The 22,177-nt window shown below is 40.2% G+C and overlaps 1 protein-coding gene across 1 annotated transcript in view; it reads left to right on the forward strand.

The window, feature by feature from the left end:
- Positions 1 to 6,784: 6,784 nt before the first annotated feature.
- The window catches only part of LOC106883150 (YEATS domain-containing protein 2), a 37,266-nt gene continuing 21,873 nt past the window's right edge, over positions 6,785 to 22,177 (forward strand). Inside the window, exons 1-5 of the mRNA XM_014934054.2 lie at positions 6,785 to 7,057; positions 12,510 to 12,633; positions 14,940 to 15,037; positions 17,755 to 17,847; positions 19,913 to 20,125. Coding sequence (XP_014789540.1) covers positions 12,540 to 12,633; positions 14,940 to 15,037; positions 17,755 to 17,847; positions 19,913 to 20,125 — 498 coding nt within the window. The 5' untranslated portion in view covers positions 6,785 to 7,057; positions 12,510 to 12,539. The remainder of the gene's footprint in view (positions 7,058 to 12,509; positions 12,634 to 14,939; positions 15,038 to 17,754; positions 17,848 to 19,912; positions 20,126 to 22,177) is intronic.

Raw genomic sequence — 22,177 nt, forward strand, 5'->3', positions numbered from 1 at the left:
CTCGAAAGGATGAAAGGCAAAGTCGACCTCGGAGGAATTTGAACTCAGAACGTAACGGCAGACGAAATACCGCTAAGCATTTCGCCCAGCGTGCTAACGTTTCTTATTTCTTTATTGCTCACAAGGGGCTAAACATGGAGGGGACAGACAAAGACAGACAAAGGAATTAAGTCGACTACTTAATTTATCGACCGACCCAAAAGGATGAAAAGTCGACCTCGGCGAAATTTGAACTCGGAACGTAACGGCAGACGAAATACTGCTAAGCATTTTACCCCGCGGGGTAACTATTCTGCCAACTCGCCGCCTTAATTTTAAGACAAATATTGCGGGTTGTGGGTTATAGGTGTAGACATAGATGTGTTGTTAAGTAGTTCGCTTTGCAATCATGTAGCTTTGAGTTCAGTCCCACTTCGCGACACCTTCGGCAAGAAACTTCAGCAGTAACCCCGGGCCGTCTAAAGCCTTCAGTGCTTTGTGAGTGAATTCATATCTTTTACTTGTTACAGCCATTGAACTGCGGCCATGCTGGGGCACCTGCTTGGAGAGTTTAGTCGAACAAACCGACAAAAGAGAAGACGAGATCGAGTAGGAGGTGAAAAAAGATGGAAGTGGGAGTGAGCACGGTATGAAAAGGAGCAATAGGGGACCCCCCCCCCCGAGAGGAAGTAAAAACGAATAAAATGAATGAGATACAAAAGGACAAAGAAAACATGATGGATGGATTGATGGAAAGAAGAAAGATGGAATAAGAGTCCATGACATGTTCCGTCGGTTACTTTTTCCACACCGCTAGGTTGCAAAGGTACTTTTTGGTTATCTCACCCTCATTAAAAAATTGTGTTGAAGTATTGAATCAAAAGGATCTAACTCTTTTAATCCAATCTCTTGTCACCACAAAAACTCATTTTTTTAGTGGGGAGATAACCCAATATTTTAATGGCAATTTTTTTAATGGGGGTGAGATATCCAAAAAGTACCGTTGCAAACACGTAACCAAATCGATACTGATAGTTAAGCAATGTGGGCGGAACAAACAACACAACCACAAAGACACATACGCCCGCGCGCACGCACACACATGCACGCATGCACACATACATACATACATACATACATACATACAAGCACATCCCAAGTCGTTCAGTGGGATTGATCGAGGAACCACGAGTTTGCAAGCAAACTTCTGAATTGCACAATACGTGTGTGTGTGTGTGTGTGTGTGTGCGTGTTCTTTGTGTTAATATTTATCGTTCAACCGCTTCACAGCCGATGCTGGTTTAATTGTGTCTCCCGTATTTTAGCAGTTCGGTAAAGGAAGACGAGAGAATATGTGCCAGGTTTAAAATTAAGTACTAGAATTGATTTACTCCACAAACTCTACAATGTGATCCTCCAGCATGGCCGCAGTACAATGGCGTTAACAAATAAAGGAGTAAAAAAAAACGTCATCAAAGGTCTCAGGCTAAACAAATAAGGGAGACAACTCTGAACTTCTCTTGTTCTGAATCTTGAAATATTTCATAACAATCAAACTCACTTGTTTTGTGCAGTCAACGCTTATTTATATTGGAATTATTTTAGTTTGAAGGATAAATTTATGATTAGATTTCTTCATTATTTCGGCGATCTTTCGTTTTAGATACATATATCTATAGGAGTGACAATATTTTCGGAGCTGGTTTATTTTTCTGGTAATCTTTTCTATAAAGATTATTCACAACCTCGTGGTACTCTGTCTGTTACGATAATGAGGGTTCCAGTTGATCCGATCAACGGAACAGCCTGCTCGTGAAATTAACGTGCAAGTGGCTGAGTACTCCACAGACACGCGTACCTTTAACGTAGTTTTCGGGGAGATTCAGCGTGACACAGTGTGACAAGGCTGGCCCTTTGAATTACAGGTACAACAGAAACAGGAAGTAAGAGTGAGAGAAAGTTGTGGTGAAAGAGTACAGCAGGGTTCGCCACCATACCCTGCCAGAACCTTGTGGAGCTTTAGGTGTTTTCGCTCAATAAACACACGCAACGCCCGGTCGGGGAATCGAAACCTCGTTTTTTATGAGGATTTTTTTTTTAAACTTTTTTTCTAGAAACCAGGATGTGATCAGCTTTCAAGGAAGACTTTACTGCTATTTCTAATAAGTCAAGCCAACTTGTAGAGTTTCTTACGTTGATTTATTTAGTCCCACGTTGTTGGTGCTGTTGCGGCTGCTGCTGCTGCTGTTTTTGTTGTTGTTGTTTTTGTTGTTGCTGTTGTTGTTGTTGTTGATGATGATGATGATGATGATGATATTTTTTGCTGTTGAAATTCTAGTGATGGAGCCTTCGAACAAGGTTAGAAACCGGTTCTTTCTCTGTTAGCAAGAAATCTCGAAAAAAACTGAATAAGGGCATACATATAAGTATGTATGTATAAGTATGTTTGTATGTATTATGTATGTACGTATGTATGTACGCATGTATGTATTATGTATGTATGTATGTATGCATGTTTGTATGTATGTATTATGCATGTATGTATGTATGTATTATGTATGTATGTATATGTATGTATGTATATGTATGTATGTATATGTATGTATGTATATACGTATATATGTATGTACATGTGTGTAATATACGCAGACACGTACATATATTCATATATATGTGCGTACGTACGTGTGCATGCGTGTGTGAAGATGCGTGTATTAGTGGTATGCGGTTCACAATAGTGGTATTCAGTTCAATCGTGAGTTCGATTCCTAGCGGTGCATTGTGTCCTTGAGCAAGACATTTTATTTCACTTTATCAACGCCTACGTGAATATCACTCGACCAATCAGAAGTGGCTGATTTGTTACGGATGAGGTAGCAGGTAAGAAGAAAGCGAGTTTTCCTGCCCAACGTGTTGGCCGATGATTCTTGAATAATGTTTAACAGCTATAAAAAAAAAAGTCGTAACAAACACTAGCATAGCTAGAGTGTGTGCAGCCCGAGGCAGCCCTTCCAATTGCCGCACCCGGTCCCCACAAAAACACATATTGCCTACAGCAGACCCAAAAATGCTACCCGGGGCGGACCATTCCTACGCCCTCCCTCCAGCTACGCTAGAGCCTACAAATACATTTTCCCCTTACAATCGCAAAACATTCGTGAAGCGTCTCTGTCGCTTGTCTCAAATAGTTATTCTCTCTCCGATTCATTCATCTTTAATTAACATACTTATGTCGTAGTATTCATTAACATAATATTAATTATATGTAGTGACTAACTTTGCACTATTTTCATTACATTACCCAGCAATTTATATACCTGTAGTGGATCTTGCATGCATGAAGTGGATTCGATCCACCACAGCCAAATTTAAATTAACACGGCAACAGAACGTTTCCCACAGTGGAACAATGGCTTTTCTCTGTTACAGCAATTTTACATTTTCCAGATGCCTTTAGCTAGGCCGAAATAATGTCTTCACCACTTGATCCTTTCTAACCTCTTCTACTTCACCAAAAGCTGGAATAGAGATAACAAGACCACCAACTAAATCTATTGTTCTCAATGATATGTCTATCCTTCAAAATAGTTATAAAAGCATAAACCCCAAGCAAAAAGTTAGTTAGTCACCAATCAGTGACGACTCAACGAGTTGTCACATACCGAAGATTCTTAACCGTTATATTCACTGAACGTTGATCCATTAATCTATTAAATATATATAATTGTAATTATAACGACGCAGGTTAATATGATACTCAGAGGCTCAAACTTTAACGCGATCATTGTCTACACACGCATCCTACCTCACATTGTGAAGAGCCTAAGAAAAATATATGACTGACTACCACAGTAACATAGGATTAATCATAACCAAAGCCCGAAGGAAGACAGTTTATTGTTAGTCACAAATCCTGTTAAAGATTATTTCTTTTCATTCAAGTATCGCACATGAATGGAGAACATCTGTCGTGTGGGTAGTGATAAATATTGTGTAAATAGGGGTCTCCGAGAGAAGCGTTAATCCAACTTAATGTGTACATCCATTTTTAATCATCTCACGTAGTAGATTACATTAGTTGGATATTCACGTCTGTAACTAGAGTTAACAGTGCCCAGTAAATAAATAAATGACGAGCATAAAGCCAGTGTTTATTACAATTTTAATTTAGGAAGCAACTAGATCACGGAAATATTTTAGAATAGTTTTCTTTTTGTTTTATTTTTTTCTCTCTTCTATTCAGGTTTATACCTGTATTTTTTTTCTTCTATTCAGATATGGCTCAGACCATTCAAATAATTTCAGTTGACTTCTTTACGGCGTTGCTTCCTGTTTTCATTGCTGTATGTAGCTCTAAGTTATAGTGTTGCGCCTCACTTGAAATCTGAAAGAGAATCTGAGATTATTTAGCATAGCCTTAACGGGAACCTCTGTTACCCTTTATTTCTGTATTAGTATTGCTTCCTTGATGTTGGCCAACATCACTTCTACGAACAAGGACGGACAAACATAAAAGGGGTGAAGTAGCTGTATCGATTAAATATTTACAATTTTTAAATATACAATAATAATTTGATTATATTTACAATGTTCGATTAAAGCATTGCTCATTACAGATGCAATTTGTAATGGCTTTCCTGAAGGATAGGCATCCGACCACCAGGGTAGACCCCTTGCTTTTTCTCTCCCTTGTTTTTGGCTTCCACTTACCTGGTGCCAAACACTCCCAGCTTCCTCGCCACAGGTTTCCATCTTCTCATGAATCTGTCTCGTGACAGGTACCTCTTCTCCAACCTGATCTTACTACTGAGGTGGTAACAAAAAAAGTTAACTAACCCCTGGCCAGATACAAAGGTATCCGTCACTTACCACAGACTCACTCCTGACTTATATAAAATTATAGTGCAATATATAAATTCATGGAATTTTGTGGCAATCACAGAAAGCTCTTCTCGTAGACCCGGCTATTATACCACAAAGTAAACCAATAAGGACGAGTACAATTATAGAGTCCTCTGCAGCTGAAATCCTAGAGATCCAATCTAAGAAATTATTTCATGACCAGTATATAAACTATAAAATACAAAATCAAGAAGTATGAGAAGTGAATATATTTATTTAACCATTTGATATACGTAGGATTACGGCTGTTTCGTAGCTTTCATCGTGTAATAATAATTTCAGTGTATAATAAATCATTTGCATGCTCCACACTGCACAGAACAATTGTACAATTACAAATCAATGCAGATATAGAAGACTAGCTCTTCAGATCTTCAGAACATCTTGGTTACACCAATGCTTCAACTCTGCGTATACATCCACGAAACTGTAAGTCATATGGAGCTAAGTCAAACTTTTTTTTTTCAAAATATGCAACTCCTTCCAAATGTGTTGAATACTACTTTCGTTCGTTCACTCATACATACAGTAATCTCTTGACATATCGCGGTTCACTCATCGCGGTTTATTATTTAAGCTTACGTCGATAGCTCCGTGGTGTTGTTTTGCGTTTATTATAAAATAAATATATACAAATTACCAAAATAATAATAAGAAAATATACAGTACAGCACTGTTTCTACTTCGCGGATTTTCACATATCGCGGGGGATTTTGGAACACTCGCGATAGTCGAGGGATTACTGTTCATATACCTATGTAAATACACACACACATACATAAATACATACACACACATACATACATAATACATTCATACATACATACATGTGTGCGTGCGTTCGTGTTTCAAGTATCTTGATAAGACTTAAATATCGCCGACTTTTCTTTGATTGAATTTTAACAACTTTATTGTCACTCCTACTGTTAGATATCGAGTAATCAGCTTTACTAAATCCTTCCATTCTCACCTCGTTATATTTGATAAAATCTATATAAATTCAATAGTTACAGTGCGAAAACTTGCAACAGAATGGAATATACCAAATGTACCAAAGTGACAGCTTTTAGCATAACCCGCGCTGTATCACATGGCCGACTGATTTAAAACTTAGCTTCGTAAACATTATGTCTTTGGTTCGATCCAATTGTGTGGCATCATAGACAAGTATCTTTCAATCATAGCTTCGAGTTGAGCCCATGCCTTGTCAACGGATAGATGGATGAAAACTTGGGCAAAGCCAATCGGATGGACTCTGTAATTCGAAAGGTACAACAATATCACATTGAATAACGCCGATTCTACCGGATTATTATTTAATAGTTGTCCGCTTAAAATCTAATTCAGTGAATAAATAATGATTGTGACCGAATAACTGAGTAACTATCGTTGAAACCAATGAATATCCATTTACTTATTCAGCTAAAATTAAACAGAATAAAATAAGATAATATATTAAAAGAATTTAACATTAAACTGAAAGACCACTCAGTACTTTTTAAAAAGAAAATAGTATACAAGTTCATTAATTTTTGTAAAAAAAAAAACAAAAAAAAACATAGGCTGACAGTCAAATGACGGCGAGCAAGCCGAAACTTCGAAGTCACTATCAACTTTTTCCGTGTAAAACTTAACATATATATATATAAAACATATATAAAACACAGATATATACACATAACTATACAAGTATACACACATGTGTGTCTGTGTGAGCGTGTGTGTGCGTGCGCGTGAACACACACACATATACACACATACGCGCACTCATACACACACACATACACACACACACATACACACACAAACACACGCACACACTTACAGAGTCTTAATTGAGAGAAGTTTGTTTACTTTTTAACACACCATCTTCCGCACCACTTTTCATTCACTCAAACCGTTTTATATCTTCATCATAAGACCATGTATATATATCACTTTCCCCTCATATATTCCAATTAAAACCTCAAATCCCTTCTACTTTATCCCAGAAACTACTAAGAACAATTTAAATTAGCCCTTATAATTTTCCTGGTAATACTCTAATTATTTTTTCTTAATGTAATTCGTCTGAGGTCCCTTTAAATGCTTCGCTCATCCAATCCAGCCGTGCCGTGTCTTTTGTGTCAATTTCAACCATCATGGCGTCTACCATACTGTTTCATATCATGTTTAAGTAAGTACCCCGTTTGTACACTTTAATATATTATACGGTTATCTTGCATTAATATATCAATTTTTTTATATTATCATGCATTTCAAACGGATAAATTACAATCAATTTAGCTGTCGGATCATCACCATAAATAAACTATGCTAATTATGACAGCTTTAGATCATCCGGTGTCTGTCCTCGTGGTGTCGTAAACACCTCTTAGAATCGAAACTTACTCTTAAAAGACTCTTCTCCTCTCTCCTGCAATAAATCTTTTCTATTTTCTATCTAACGATCAATATTAATTAATTATCTATTAACCACAAGGCCCTATTTTTAACCCTTTTCCCCTCACACCAGTCTAGCACTGGTATTTATTTCATCCACCACAAACTCCCTGGAACAGTGAAACCCTAACTTCAAACGAACCCCTTCGGGGTTTTAACCCAGAAATTAAAGTATCCCTAGTTATTTTATTTATTATTATTATTATTGTTATTATATATATATATATTTTGCTCTCAAATACTCCAAATTCGTCCATCCTATCCAATATTTTAAATGTCTTAGAACAGGTTGTCAAAGTACTGGACTAAATATTTATCAATATTTTATTATCTCGTCTCCCTTTTAAGGGTTTTAATCTCACCAAATTACAATCCCTCTGTTAGTAAATAGAATGAATATCAGTATGATTGATACCGGTGAATATTTACCCGATTTTATACTCGTTTCATACAATAATTGGCCTTCTGCCTACTTAAAAGAAACTAATATTGAAAACACGTGTTTGGTAGAAACATCAAAAATTCCTGCCTCTTTATTTTAATTTAATTTAGTTCTATTATTAAATATATATAAGGTATTTATGTTCGATTACTGGCAGTATATAGCTTATTTGTAGGTTTCGGTCAATTCTTGATGAATTCGAAGAAATGAACTCCTTTATTTGGGGTTTTTATAAATAAAAATTCCAGATTTAGTGATTTGTGTAGTAAAATCTCCAAGCAAAATATAAGATAGTTTGTAATATGTGTGTGTGTGTGTATACACACATGCAGGGAATGTAGTTATAATTACAAATATACGTACATATATACCTGTGTGTATATATATATATATATATATATATATATATATATATATATGTGTGTGTGTGTGTGTGTATATATATATATATATATGGGTGTGTGTATATATATATATATATATATATGGGTGTGTGTATATATATATACATATATATATGGGTGGGTGTGTGTATATATATATGGGTGCGCGCGTTTGTGTGTTTATATATGTGGGTGTGCGCGTATGTATGTGTGTGTGTGAATATACCTGCGTGTTCACTCACCTGTCTTCATCTTTTGTTTGCTGTAAATTTGAACTGATATATAACAGATATATATATCCAAGTTCCGCTTGGTCTCTTGGTCAAACATTCTTACGTTATTAATGGTGCCCGAACTGAAATTACTCGCTCCCAACAATTATTACATCTTGGGAAATAAAAGCAACATAATTGATCACCGACAGAATGCTGTTATTATCATCGTCATGGAAACACCAGATCCTGCTTCCATTTCGTCTCGCACCTCAATTAATCAATGTCCAGACCTTGTTTACATTATCAACTTCACTACTGGCAGAAGACTCCCCTCTTTCAGCACTGTCCTGCACGCACATCATTCCTTATTAATTATTTCGTATGACAGCAATCTTATATTTTTTCCTCATCATTACTGTTTTTCTTTCCCAATTTCATCTGGGACCCTTCGTGCAATAATTTTTTTCATTATTCTAGCATTGGATGCATTTTACGTATTGATTGAAAACTATTTAAGGTAGCTATTTGCTTAGTATTTAAACTTGATCATTTAGTAAAATATCGCGTGCGACTACAGCTTATTTCAATAAACCTGAAACGACACGATGTATAAATAATGTCGAGCTATGTTAATTTTGAACAGTACTATTATCAATACTCATTAAACCACAAGCCCTAACGAAGTTGAGGAGACTTCACTTTATTAATACCGATCCACCCGAAACCGCCTCTGGTTCTATGATATAAACGCAATGTTTAGTCATCTAAATTTAAACCTTCCACCAAAATATGAGTATTTGTGTTCCAAACATCAACTTAATAATCCTTTTTACGATAGGCACAAGGCCTGAAATTAAGAGGAGGGAGTAGTCGATTGCATTGACCCCAGTACTCTAGCAGCCTCGGTGGAATTTGAACTCAAAAAGTAGCGGACACCAGCTTAATAGTGACAGATATTTTACTAAAGTTTTCATTATTTTCAAAACTAATCGAAATAAAGGCTGTGTTTTTCAACAGAAATATTCTAACAAAAGGTTTGTTTGACATCATAATCATTGTTTTAACGTCCATTTTTGCCCCATGCTTGCATGGATCAGACGGAGTTCATAGAAGCAGGTTTTCTAGTTGAATGCCCTTCATATAATTAACCCTCTCCTGTTTCTATCAAGTTGATGTTTGTCCATGGCTGGACATGTTTCTATACGATAGTGATGCTCATTTACAACTATCGTAATCTTTTTTTATATATATTCAGGCTTATTCCCCATTTTTGGACAGTGGATGTTAAATGATGGGGTAGTCACAAGACACACCTGACATTCCATTAATTTCCGAGCCCCGTCCTATGCTCAGGTCAAGGCATAGAACGCAACCCCCAATATCACCAGCAGGGCCCGACACCATATGCTGGTTTACCCCCGCCGCATCCTGCTGGTTCCATACCCCTTTGAGCAACCTTGATTCTCTCATCCATCCACAAACACTCTCCAAGCTTTCCTATCATTTATAAACTCCCTTGCCTCTCTCTCACTCCAACATCTCTAACCACCACCAAAGCTTTCCTCACTCTATCCATCCACACAAACCGAGGCCTGCCTCTGGATCTGCTGCCTACCACTTCTACCTTCACCACCCTTCTTACCATCTGCTCCTCATCCATCGTCTCCATGTGGCCAAACCACCTCAACATTCCTCTAGCCATTCTGGTACATAGATTTTCTCTCATTCCTGCTGGGAATTCCTGAGACAGCTTGCTGAGTGCCACGGACCAAATCTGTGGTTGGTACATTAGAGCAAAGAAACAGGCCTAGAAGGCCTGGAAAAGTGGGGGTAGCAGGAGACTGAATCAGATAGGCAAAAGGGAAGCTAGGAGACAGGTATATATAGCCAAGGGAGTAGCAGAAGTTTACTAATGCTCAATGACATGAGGACCAAAGAACTGAAGTATTTTGGATTGTAAGACAGTATGTGAGAGAAAACAGTGATGTCATAGAGAAATGTGTCCGCATGGATGATGGTATGGTGCCCTTGCGTTTAATGATTCTGCAAAGAAAGAGGCTTGGAGATGCCATTATGAAAGATTACTGAATGTGGAGAATGAATGGGAGGAGGAGAGTCTGCCAAAGGTTGACCCAATTGAGGGACCAGCTACCCGAATCGACAGTACCCTGGTAGATAAAGCAATTAACGATATGAAGACAAGAAAAGCACCTGACCCATCAGGAATCACTGCTGAGATGCTTAAAATATTGTGTGGTGTGGGTTATGGTCTTGTCACTCACATCTTAAATCTGGTAGTTCACGAAGGAATCATACCCAATGACTGGTGTAGCAGCACCATAGTCAACTGTTATAAAGGTAATGGTGATGCTTTAGACAGAAATAACTACAGGGTATCAAATTATTGGATCAGGTGATGAAAGTTACAGAGAGGGTCATAACCTAACTAATTAGGGAGAGAGTTAGCCTAGATGAGATGCAGTTTGGTTTTGTGCCAGGGAAAAGCACCACTGATGCTATATTTCTGGTCAGGCAACTGCAGGAGAAATATCTAGCCAAAGATAAACCTCTGTACTTGGCTTTTGTTGACTTGGAGAAAGCCTTTGACAGGGTCCCCCAATCCCTTATCTGGTGGTCAGTGCGGAAACTGGGGATAGACGAGTGGTTGGTAAGAGGTGTACAAGCCCTGTGCAAGGATGCAGTCAGTAAGTATAGTGAAGAATTTTGGGTAGAAGTAGGGGTTCACCAAGGATCAGTTCTCATCCTCCTTCTTATTCATTATAGTCCACCAGACAATAACAGGAACTCAAGACAGGCTGTTAGCTCCTCTATGCTGATGAACTTGCTCTAATAACCAAGTCACTGCCAGAACTAGAGATGAAGTTTAAGGTGTGGAAGCAAGGTCTAGAATCGAAGGGCCTTAGGGTTAACCTAGCAAAAACCAAAGTCTTAGGAAGTAGGAAGGCTACCAAATCACAAACCCCTTCAGGTAGATGGCCCTGCTTGATCTGTAGAAAAGGCATGGGTTGAAACTTCACACGATGTACCTGGTGTAAGCTATGGACACATAAAAGGTGCAACAATATCAAAGGAAGGTTACCTGGGAAGATGTTTTTTTTTTTTGTGTGTGTGGCAGATGCACAGGGGCAATAAACACTGAAGAAGTACAGAAAACAGATTTCATCACATGCCAAGGGGAAAAACTAGATGTAGTTGATAACTTCTGCTCCCTAGGCGACCAAGTCTGTAGTGGGGGTGGCTGCTCTGAGAGTGTAGTGGCTAGAATAAGAATAGCCTGGGCAAAGTTTAGAGAGCTCCTACTTCTGCTGGCAACTAAAGGCCTCTCGCTCAGGATGAAAGGTAGAATGTATAATGCATGTGTGTAAACTGCCATGTTACATGGCAGTGAAGCATGGGCCATGACTGCTTAGGACATGCGTAGGGTTGAAAGAAATTAAGCTAGTATGCTTTGCTGGATGTGTAATGTCAGTGTGCATACACGACGACTTGTAAGTGCCCTGAGAGAAAAGTTGGACATAAGAAGCATCAAATGTGGTGTGCAAGAGAGACGACTGTGCTGGTATTGTCGTGTTACGTATGGATGAGGTCAACTGTGTGAGGAAGTGCCACACCCTGACTGTGCAAGGAACCTGTGGAAGAGGTAAACCCAGGAAGACATGGGAGTCAATCGTGTGGGCCTGGCATCGATTGCATTTGGATAGTGGTTTTTACGTGTCACCGGCATGGGAGCCAGTCAGTGGGTACTGGCATCGGCCATGTTCGGATGGTACTTTTTATGTACCACAGGCATGGGGGCCAGTCAGGCAGTCCTGTTATCGATTGTGTTCGGATAGTGCTTTTTACATGCCACCGGCACAGGAAAGGAATCAGTCAGTGGGGTACTGGCATCAGCCATGTTCGGATAGTGCTTTTTACATGCCGATGTATATATATGTTTGTCCCTCTAGCATTGCCTGACAACTGATGTTGGTGTGTTTACATCCCTGTAACCTAGCAGTTCAGCAAAAAGAGACCCATAGAATAAGTCCTGGGGTTGATTTGTTTCGACTAAAGGCGGTGCTCCAGCATAGCCACAGTCAAATGACTGAAACAAATAAAAAGTGTGTGACATTGTTTTGCTTTCAGGATGTGAGTCCACCAAGTTGAAGGTCAGACATGAGCAGTAAGCGTGGCTATTTAAATGTTGACCCCGATTATGAAGATGTGAGCGAGCAGCAAAATAAGAAGCAGCGACTTATAGAGAAGGACGGTGAGTACAGTTTGTTTTAACCCCTTTCACAGACATATTTCATTGGGACCACGTACTCAGTCCACCCCACCACCATTACAGGTTGTTGTCGACTTATGACCACAATTGGTTCCGACTGACTGGTTGTAAGTAGATTTGGTCCTAAGATAGCCTATAGGTCTACATAACTTTGTTTTATATTTTTACATTCTTAAGGTATATTCTCAGGTAAAAGTTAGATTCACTTGTGCCCTGCCTTTCATACAATTAAACATGGCATATCCATCATCATCATCGTTTAACGTCCGTTTTCCATGCTAGCATGGGTTGGATGATTTGACTGAGGACTGGTGAACCGGATGGCTGCACCAGGCTCCAATCTGATTTGGCAGAGTTTCTACAGCTGGATGCCCTTCCTAACGCCAACCACTCCGAGAGTGTAGTGGATGCTTCTACGTGCCACTGACACGAGGGCCAGTCAGGTGGTACTGGCAACGGCCACGCTCAAAATGGTGTTTTTTACGTGCCAGCAGCACTGGCAATGACCTCACTTGAATGTTTTTTTATGTGCCAGTAAGGCGACACGGGTAACAATCATGTTCAAATGGTGCTATTTACATGCCACTGGCACGAAAGCCAGACAGCTGCTCTGGCAATGATCACGCTCAGACGGTGCTGTTAGTGCTCCACTGGCACAAGTGCCACTCATCGAATTTATTTCAATTACGATTTCGATTTCACTTGCCCCAACAGGTCTTCGCAAGCAAAGTTTAGTGTCCAGTGGAGGAGAGGTTGGCATGGGTGCCAGTCGTCGAATTTGGTTCAATCGTACCAAACTCATTTCCTTCCATCCTTCATAGTTCTTCCACATCCTACACTAATGTACTACATCTTACACCAACTTCAGTCTACTGTTTGACTGAGGACTGGTGAACCAGATGGCTACACCAGGCTCCAATCTGATCTGGCAGAGTTTCTACAGCTGGATATCCTTCCTTATACCAACCACTCCGAGAGTACAGTGGGTGCTTTTACGTGCCATCGGCACGAGGGCCAGTCACACGGTACTGGCAACGGCCACGCTCAGAAATCCTGCATCTGATGTAATAGTTTCCCCTAATGATTACATGTAGTGTCCCCATGTCCTAATAGATTTATATTTAAAAATTTTCCCCAAGCCTTATGACTCATTAGACTGCTTACATGGTTTCCATGGCTTACATGTGACTAAGATCATAGCATTTCTCCTGAACAGTATGCCAGTATGTTGCAGGGTTTGAGGCCAGCAATTTTTTATTGTTGCAGGAGGGAACAAGTTGGTTACATTTATCTCAGTATTTGACTTACCTTATTTTATTGATCCCTTAAAGGGATGATGACCGCAGTAGAATTTAAAACCCGAAAGTAAAGAGAAAGAAGGAATGCAGCTAAGCAAATTTCCAATGTGCTGGCATTTCTGCCATTTCGTCCTTTTGGTTTTGAATTTTGGTACAAGGCCTGAAATTTCGGAGAAGAGTATAAGTTGATTGCATTGACCCCAGTGTGTAACCGGTACTTATTTTATCAACCCTGAAAGGATGAAAGGCAAAGTTGACCTTGGTGGAATTTGGACTCGGAACTTGAAGATGGATGAAATACCACTAAGCATTTCCCCCGGTGTGCTAAGGATTCTGCCAGCTTACCATCTTCCTGTGGGTGTATACTTTTCTACTCTAGGCACAAGGTCCAAAACTTTGGGGGGATGGGGCCTGTTGATTAGATCGACCCCAGTACTCAAATGGTACTTAATTTATCGATCCCAAAAGGATGAAAGGCAATGTCGACCTTGGTGGAATTTGAACTCAGAACATAAAAAAGACAGACGAAATACCGCTAAGCATTTTGCCTGGCATGCTAACGATTCTGCCATCTCGCTGCCTTTTCCTTTGGATGTATATTACACACTTGACATTACTGATATCCTCCTCAGTAAATCTTTTGTGATGGTCTGACCAAAGACTTGAGTGGATTTTGTAGACAGAAACTGACAGAAGCCTGCATGTGTGTGTTACTGTCTCTTTGCCTTGACATCACATGATGTAAGCAAGTATCCCTGTCATTCAAACAGTATTTTTCATTTCCGGTGCTCCTTGAGAACATGTCTAGTCATGGGGAATTATTACTTTACTGGGAAACTGGTGAGAGTTGGTGACAGGAAAAGCATCCAGCTATAGAAAATCTGCCCTGACTAATGCAAGCATGTAAAAGAGGATATTAAAATGATGGTAATGAGGGTGGTAGGAGTAGAAATGGTGATGTGTCTATATATGAAACTTATATATTTACAGCGAAAGCTGAAACCATCCAGAAGATTGAAAAGATAATTCAGAAACAGATTACTATTGAGATTAAAGAGAAAGAAAATGAACTGAATATTATTGACCAGGTAAGTCAAAATCACTGCATGTAATGATAACTGTTTAACTTGTTTCAGTCATTTGACTGCGGCCATGCTGGAGCACGGCCTTTAGTCGAGCAAATCGACCCCAGGACTTATTCTTTGTAAGCCTAGTACTTATTCTATTGGTCTCTTTTACCAAACTGCTAAGTTACGGGGGGGCGCAAACACACCAGCATTGGTTGTCAAGTGATGTTGGGGGGACAAACACAGACATGCAAACACACACGTATACATATATACGACGGGCTTCTTTCAGTTTCCGTCTACCAAATCTACTCACAAGGCTTTGGTCAGCCCAAGGCTATAGTAGAAGACACTTGCTCAAGGTGCCACGCAGTGGGAATGAACCCGGATCCATGTGGTTGGTAAGCAAGCTACTTACCACACAGCCACTCCTGCGTCTGATGTTGATAATGCTTTTGATCAAGGCATGAATTTCATTACATCCGATGTTGCTTTCATTGGAAATCTGATCTGTCTTTTACCTGATTAAAATATATCAACGTGGATTACACAAATCTGATGTTAATGATTTTGGTTGTATCGCTGGGCTTTGAAAATGCTGTTGCATTGATTTGGTGCTGACTCATTTGTGCCAGCTGAGTGGATTGGAGCAACCTGAAGTTAAGTGTCTTGTCTAATGATACAATGTACCTCTTGGACCAGGGATTGAACCCACAACATTATGAAAGAGAGACTCAGTTGCTTAACCACTGCGCCATCAGATAATGGTTTGTGTGTTTAGTTGTAACTTCTAGGAAAATGGATTTGTGTAAAAATCTCCGTCCATTTTCTCCACCCCCTATCCTTGGAAGGGTTGTTGGGGTAGAGTCTTCAGGCACCCATTCCATAGGGTCCTATCAAAAGCAACCATCGTTACACTTTCCGGTTGAGTTCCCAACTGTATCTATGGATGTTATCCATCTCATTCTTGGTTGCTCCCTTAGGTCTTCTTGCTGATTGGTTTCCTGTGGCATTCTAATCATGTGTGAAGGCGCAATGGCCCAGTGATTAGGGTAGCGGACTCGTGGTCATAGGATTGCGGTTTCGATTCCCAGACTGGGCGTTGTGAGTGTTTATTGAGCGAAAACACCTAAAGCTCTACGAGGTTCTGGCAGGGGATGGTGGCGAACTCTGCTGTACTCTTTCACCACAACTTTCTCTCACTCTTTCTTCCTGTTTCTGCTGAATCTGTAATTCAAAGGGCCAGCCTTGTTAGACTTTGTGGTGACGCTGAATCTCCCCGAGAACTATGTTAAGAGTACACATGTCTGTGGAGTGCTCAGCCACTTGCACATTAATTTCACAAGCAGGCTGTTCCGTTGATCGGATTAACTGGAACCCTCGACGTCGTAAGCAATGGAGTGCTTATCATATGTCCATATTACAGGCTCAGTCTAGAGGGACTCCCTGATCTCTAAGCTACACACCCTTTTGAGTACTGTTACTCGAGAAATCCTTCAGAGGAACTCCAATTCGGCCACTTGTCTTTTGGATATTACCCAACATTCATGGTCATCCATGAGGACAAGCGCAGAAGCCAAATTTAAGATAGTAAGTTTGGCTTTTTGTACCAATGTACCCTCTTCTGAGGATCAAATGCTGGAAATGGCACTGGTGTATTACTGGGCCAGTAACAGCAGTTCTAGCATCTGTTATCCATTCAGCCTCCTGTCTCCCATCTCTTGTGAATATGACCCTGACGTACATAAATTTCTCCACTTATTTCTTGTAATGCTTCATAAACATGCAGAGTGCACACGGGAAAATTTTCTTTAGAGGACAAATGTCTCATTGCAACATGTATAGAAATATGAATTATAAGTTAATAGTTAAGATTTAAATGTGAATGATGTAAGATTCTTTGAGAAAAAGGAAGAGCAGCAGTCTTTCTGATTAGACTTAAACATGTGCTTGAGTCAAGCGAAATCGTAGTTGTGGCCGATGCCAGTGTTGCCTGACTGGCACCCGTGCCAGTGGCATGTAGAAAAGCACCATTCGTGTGTGGTCGATACCAGTGCTTCCTGTCTGGCTCCCATGCTGGTAGCACATAAAAAGCACCATTTGAGCATGGTAGATGCCAGTGCTGCCTGATTGGCCTCAGCACTGGTAGCATGTAAAAAGCACCCACTACACACTCAGAGTGGTTGGTGTTAGGAAGGGCATCCAGCTGTAGAAACACAGCCAGATCAGATTGGAGCCTGGTGCAGCCTCCTGGCTTGCTAGTCTTCAGTCAAACCGTCCAACCCATGCCAGCATGGAAAGTGGACGTTAAACAATGATGCTGATGTGTTTGTCTTTGAATATTAGTAGAATAGCCTTACTTTATCTAAAAATGTAATTGAAGAAAAAAAGCAATTAAAATGTGGTGTGTATAATGAAACTCAGGTGTTTTTACATGCTGATGCCCTGTAGATAGCACCAGTGCTGGTGTCACATAGAAACCACCCAATACATTCTGTAAAGTGACTGGTGTTAGGAAGGGCATCAGGCTATAGAAACCAAACGAAAACAGACAATTGTGGCCTATTGCAGCTTGCTAGCTCCTGTCCAGTTGTCCAACCCATGTCACCCTAGAAAATGGACATTAAATTATGATAATCTAATTATCCAATGTTTTTTTAAATTATAACACCTTTGTAATTTCATTTTTGTATATATTTCACTTTTTAGCATTTTATGTTTTTTTTTTTTTTTTGCAGTCCATCTATCAAACTCGTCACCTGCTGGATCGGCTCAGGGCATGTCTTGTTGCTAATTATTACTCAAATGATTCCATAGGAAATCTCCCACAGGTAAATACACACCTTTTGAAACTGAACTCTCTCCTTTCATATACCTTCAGCTATATTTGTCTCTATTATCAATGCAAGTTCTTCATTACGATCTAAGAGACATGGTTAAGAACCTTATTTTGCAACCACATAGTTCCGGTTTTAAGCCCACTGCATAGCACCTGGGGCCCAGTTTTGATGGAAACTGTGCAGAAGTGTCGTGTATGCATGTGTGTTCCTGCATCAGTGTTTGTGTATGCTGGTATAAATTCCCAAAGAACTTGCTTTAACCCTCTGCCTGACCAAAGTATTCTTTCATAAGTTTGCCCTAAACATCCCTGCTTGTTTTCAGGCTTTTAATTAGCCCTTCTTTCTTGAAACACTCCGTCGGTTATGACGATGAGGGTCCCAGTCGATCCGATCAAGGGAACAGCCTGCTCGTGAAATTAACGTGCAAGTGGCTGAGCACTCCACAGACACGTGTACCCTTAACATAATCCTCAGGGAGATTCAGCATGACACAATGTGACAAGGCTGGCCCTTTGAAATACAGGTACTACTCATTTTTGCCAGCTGAGTGGACTGGAGCAACGGGAAATGAAGTGTCTTGCTCAAGGACACAACGCGTCGCTGGGAATTGAACTCACGACCTTACAATCGTGAGCCAAATGCCCTAACCACTAAGCCATGCACCCTCACCTTGTTTCAACCTTCTGAATAATATAAAGATTTCCTTTCACAAGTCTTGAGTTATTCTGATGGTTGCAAAAAGAAAAAAAGAAATGGAAATCATTATCATTATCGTTTAACATCCGCTTTCCATGCTAGCATGGGTTGGATGATTTGACTGAGGACTGGTGAACCAGAAGGCTGCACCAGGCTCCAATCTGATCTGGCAGAGTTTCTACAGCTGGATGCCCTTCCTAACGCCAACCACTCCGAGAGTGCATCATATATAATGCATAGACATCAATGAAATATATCCTGTGGATTACGTGATACAGGGAAAGGTGAAGGGTTAAGAGAAAGTGATATAGCTTAAGCTACACTCAGATATTCAATAAAAACGATCAAGGGACATTGATGAAGTGTGTACCAGGTAGAGTTTTGTCTCTTTCTACATCTATCATCATCATCATCATTTAACGTCTTTTGTCCATGCTGGAATGGGTTGGACAGTTTGACCAGGGCTGGTAAGCTGGAAAGCTGCACCGGACTCCACTCCGATTTGGCCTAGTTTTATATGGCTGGATGCCCTTCCTAACACCAACCACTCCAAGAGTGTAATGGGTGCTTTTATGTGCCATAGGCACAGATGCCATTTACGTGACACCAGTATCTGCCACAGCTGCAAATTTACTCAGGTTGATGGGTCTTCTTCTCAAGCACGGCATATCGCCAAAGGCCTCGGTCATTGTCTTTGGCATTATGTTGTACTTAAGAAGAAGACCCATCTTCTCGAGACCCATTATTGATAAAGACCGAAGCACTGGGGTTGATATAGGTGACTAAAACATTGCAAGATGCTGCTTCAGCATGACCGCAAACCAGTAAAAGAATAAGGTCCCTGTTGATAAATGATAGACATCATATATATATATATATATATATATATATATACACACACATACATAAAGGCAGTGAGCTGGCAGACAAAATGCTTAGCGGTATTTCGCCTGTAGATACGTTCCGAGTTCAAACTCCGCCGAGGTCGACTTTACCTTTCATCCTTTCGGGGTCGATAAAATAAGTGCCGCCTTTAGTTGAACAAATTGACCCCAGGACTTATTCCTTGTGAGCCTAGTGCTTATTCTGTTGGTCCCTTTTGTCGAACTGTTAAGTTATGGGGGACGTAAACACCCCAACATCTGTTCTCAAGCAAAGGTGGGACTCACACACACATGCACATGACAGGCTTCTTTCAGTTTCCATCTACCAAATCCAATTAAGGCTTTGATTGGGCCGAGGCTATAGTAAAAGACAGTAAATGCCACACAGTGGGACTGAACCTGGAACCACGTGGTTGGGATGCAAGCTTCTTATCACAGGCAGCCATAATATATTGTTGTTCTTTTTATTTGTTCAGAAACCCTATAGCAGTGCTGTACCATCGATTCACCCGGCAGTGAAAAAGTACCTTGGCAAGAAACCCAGTTATTCAAATGAGCAGTGGCTGGAGAAGAGCCAATGGCAGGGAACAAGTGATTCATCAACTGGCTTGCAGTCCACAAATAGTTCTGGGAATTGCTCACAGAGCTCTGTCACTGTTGTCGAGACTGGTGATGAGTTGGGCCAAAAGGTAAGAGAACAAGAAAAAAAAAATCCACTGTTTGCTTCTGTGTGTCTGTAGAGAGAGAGAGAGAGAGAAGCCCGCCGTATATATGTATATATAGAGAGAGAGAAGAGAGAGATGACTTACTGTGATATATCTCATATCCTTTGAATTTGGTTCATGATGTAATTGAATAACTAGATTTGTATTTTCAATGAGAGAACAGAGCAGAGAATGAATCAAGATAAGATTGAGTTGATCTTGGTGGCACTCCATGAGTTGGATGGTCTGACAGGATCCAATGGACTCAAAGACTGCATTGTGCTCCAGTATTTGTCTTGGAATGGTTTCTATGGCCGGATGCCCTTCATATCACCAACCACTTTACAGCATGTACAACATGCTTTTCCATGCCACAAGTATTAGTGAGGTTGCCATGCAGCTTACAGGACTATGAACTCCAAGATCAGCAGCTTTATGTCACGAGTCAAGGGGTTAAAATATGACAGAGGGTAAGGGGGCCACAGCAGAAGAGATTTATTGCTTTAGAAGGGCCGCAATGCAACTCACAATTTAGAAGAGAGGTTAGTGGGTAATCAAAGTGGGGCTGATAAGAGATACAACTAGTGATGATGGGGGTGTCTGTGTGAACCCCTCATGGTATGAGGTGAGCAGATGTGAATGAGGGCAGAAGAATTGGAAGAGTGTATGGAGAGAAAACTAGGTGTCATTTAATTTCACAGCTTAATCTCAGTAAATCATCATCATCATCGTTTAACGTCCGCTTTCCATGCTAGCATGGGTTGGACGATTTGACTGAGGACTGGCGAATCAGATGGCTACACCAGGCTCCAAATCTGATTTGGCAGAGTTTCTACAGCTGGGTGCCCTTCCTAACGCCAACCACTCCAAGAGTGTAGTGGGTGCTTTTACGTGCCACCGGCACAAGGGCCAGTCGGGTGCTACTGGCAACGGCCACGCTCAAAAAAGTGTTTTTTATGTGCCACCTGCACGGGAGCCAGTCCAGAGGCATTGACAACGACCTCGCTCGAATGATTTTCTAATGTGCCACCAGCACAAGTGCTAGAAGGCGACGCTGGTAACGATTACGCTCAAATAGTGCCATTTACGGGCCACTAGCACGGAAGCCAGACAACTGCTATGGCAATGAACACGCTCGGACAGCCTCCTTAAGTTGTTGATTAACCTCGGCTCTATCCTGGTCATTCCTGTGGTCTTGAATAACCTTTGGTCAATCCTGATCAAGCTGATCTATAATTAAAGGTATTCTGACCATGACCATCCCACATTTTTTTTTTTTTTTTAAACTAGGACCACTTTATCAAAAGTTACCTTTTTTTATTTTTGACGATGGGCTGTGATTTGACAAAGATTTACTGCTATTTTTAGCAGGTTAAGTGACCACATAAAGGCTCTCTTGTTGACTCGTGTCTTCCTGAGTTGTTCAAGATGTAATACAGGGTTACCCAAAAGTAGGTTTACAGCTATCATGTAGGCACTTTAAATTTCTTTTAAAACATTTTATTAAATTTAAATTTCTATCTTACAACCATATTCTTTATGCACATCTTAAACAGACAATGTTTAGTCTCTCAGATGCTCAAAATGTCCTCTTTCAACATTGCAACATTCTTCAAACCTCTTCAGAATTCTCTGACACACAGTGCGGCACAAATTCCAATCTCCATCAATTTCAGTGAATGCATCAGAAATGTAATCTTTTAAGTCATTTACTGTTTAGGGATTCTGCTCATAAACCTTGTTCTTTACAACAATCCTGCCCAAAAAAGAAATCCACTTTAGTATTCACTTTCTTTGCTCTTGGTTTAAATTGTTTCCCATGGCTCACACTTTACCGTTCCTGTAAAAAAAAAAAAATTACAAACTGAAAAGGGAGCTTGACAAAATTAACTAAATTAGCATAGAGTAATAGTTTCATATTTTTTTATAATTAAGATCTAAACTGTTAATATATGAATGCGAAAGAGATAGTTGAATAACTGTAAACCTACTTTTGGGCCACCCTGTATTTGCCAGAATCATTAGCAGGTAGGACAA

This window comes from Octopus bimaculoides, chromosome 6, assembly GCF_001194135.2.
Source record: "Octopus bimaculoides isolate UCB-OBI-ISO-001 chromosome 6, ASM119413v2, whole genome shotgun sequence".
NCBI classification, from domain to species: domain Eukaryota; kingdom Metazoa; phylum Mollusca; class Cephalopoda; order Octopoda; family Octopodidae; genus Octopus; species Octopus bimaculoides.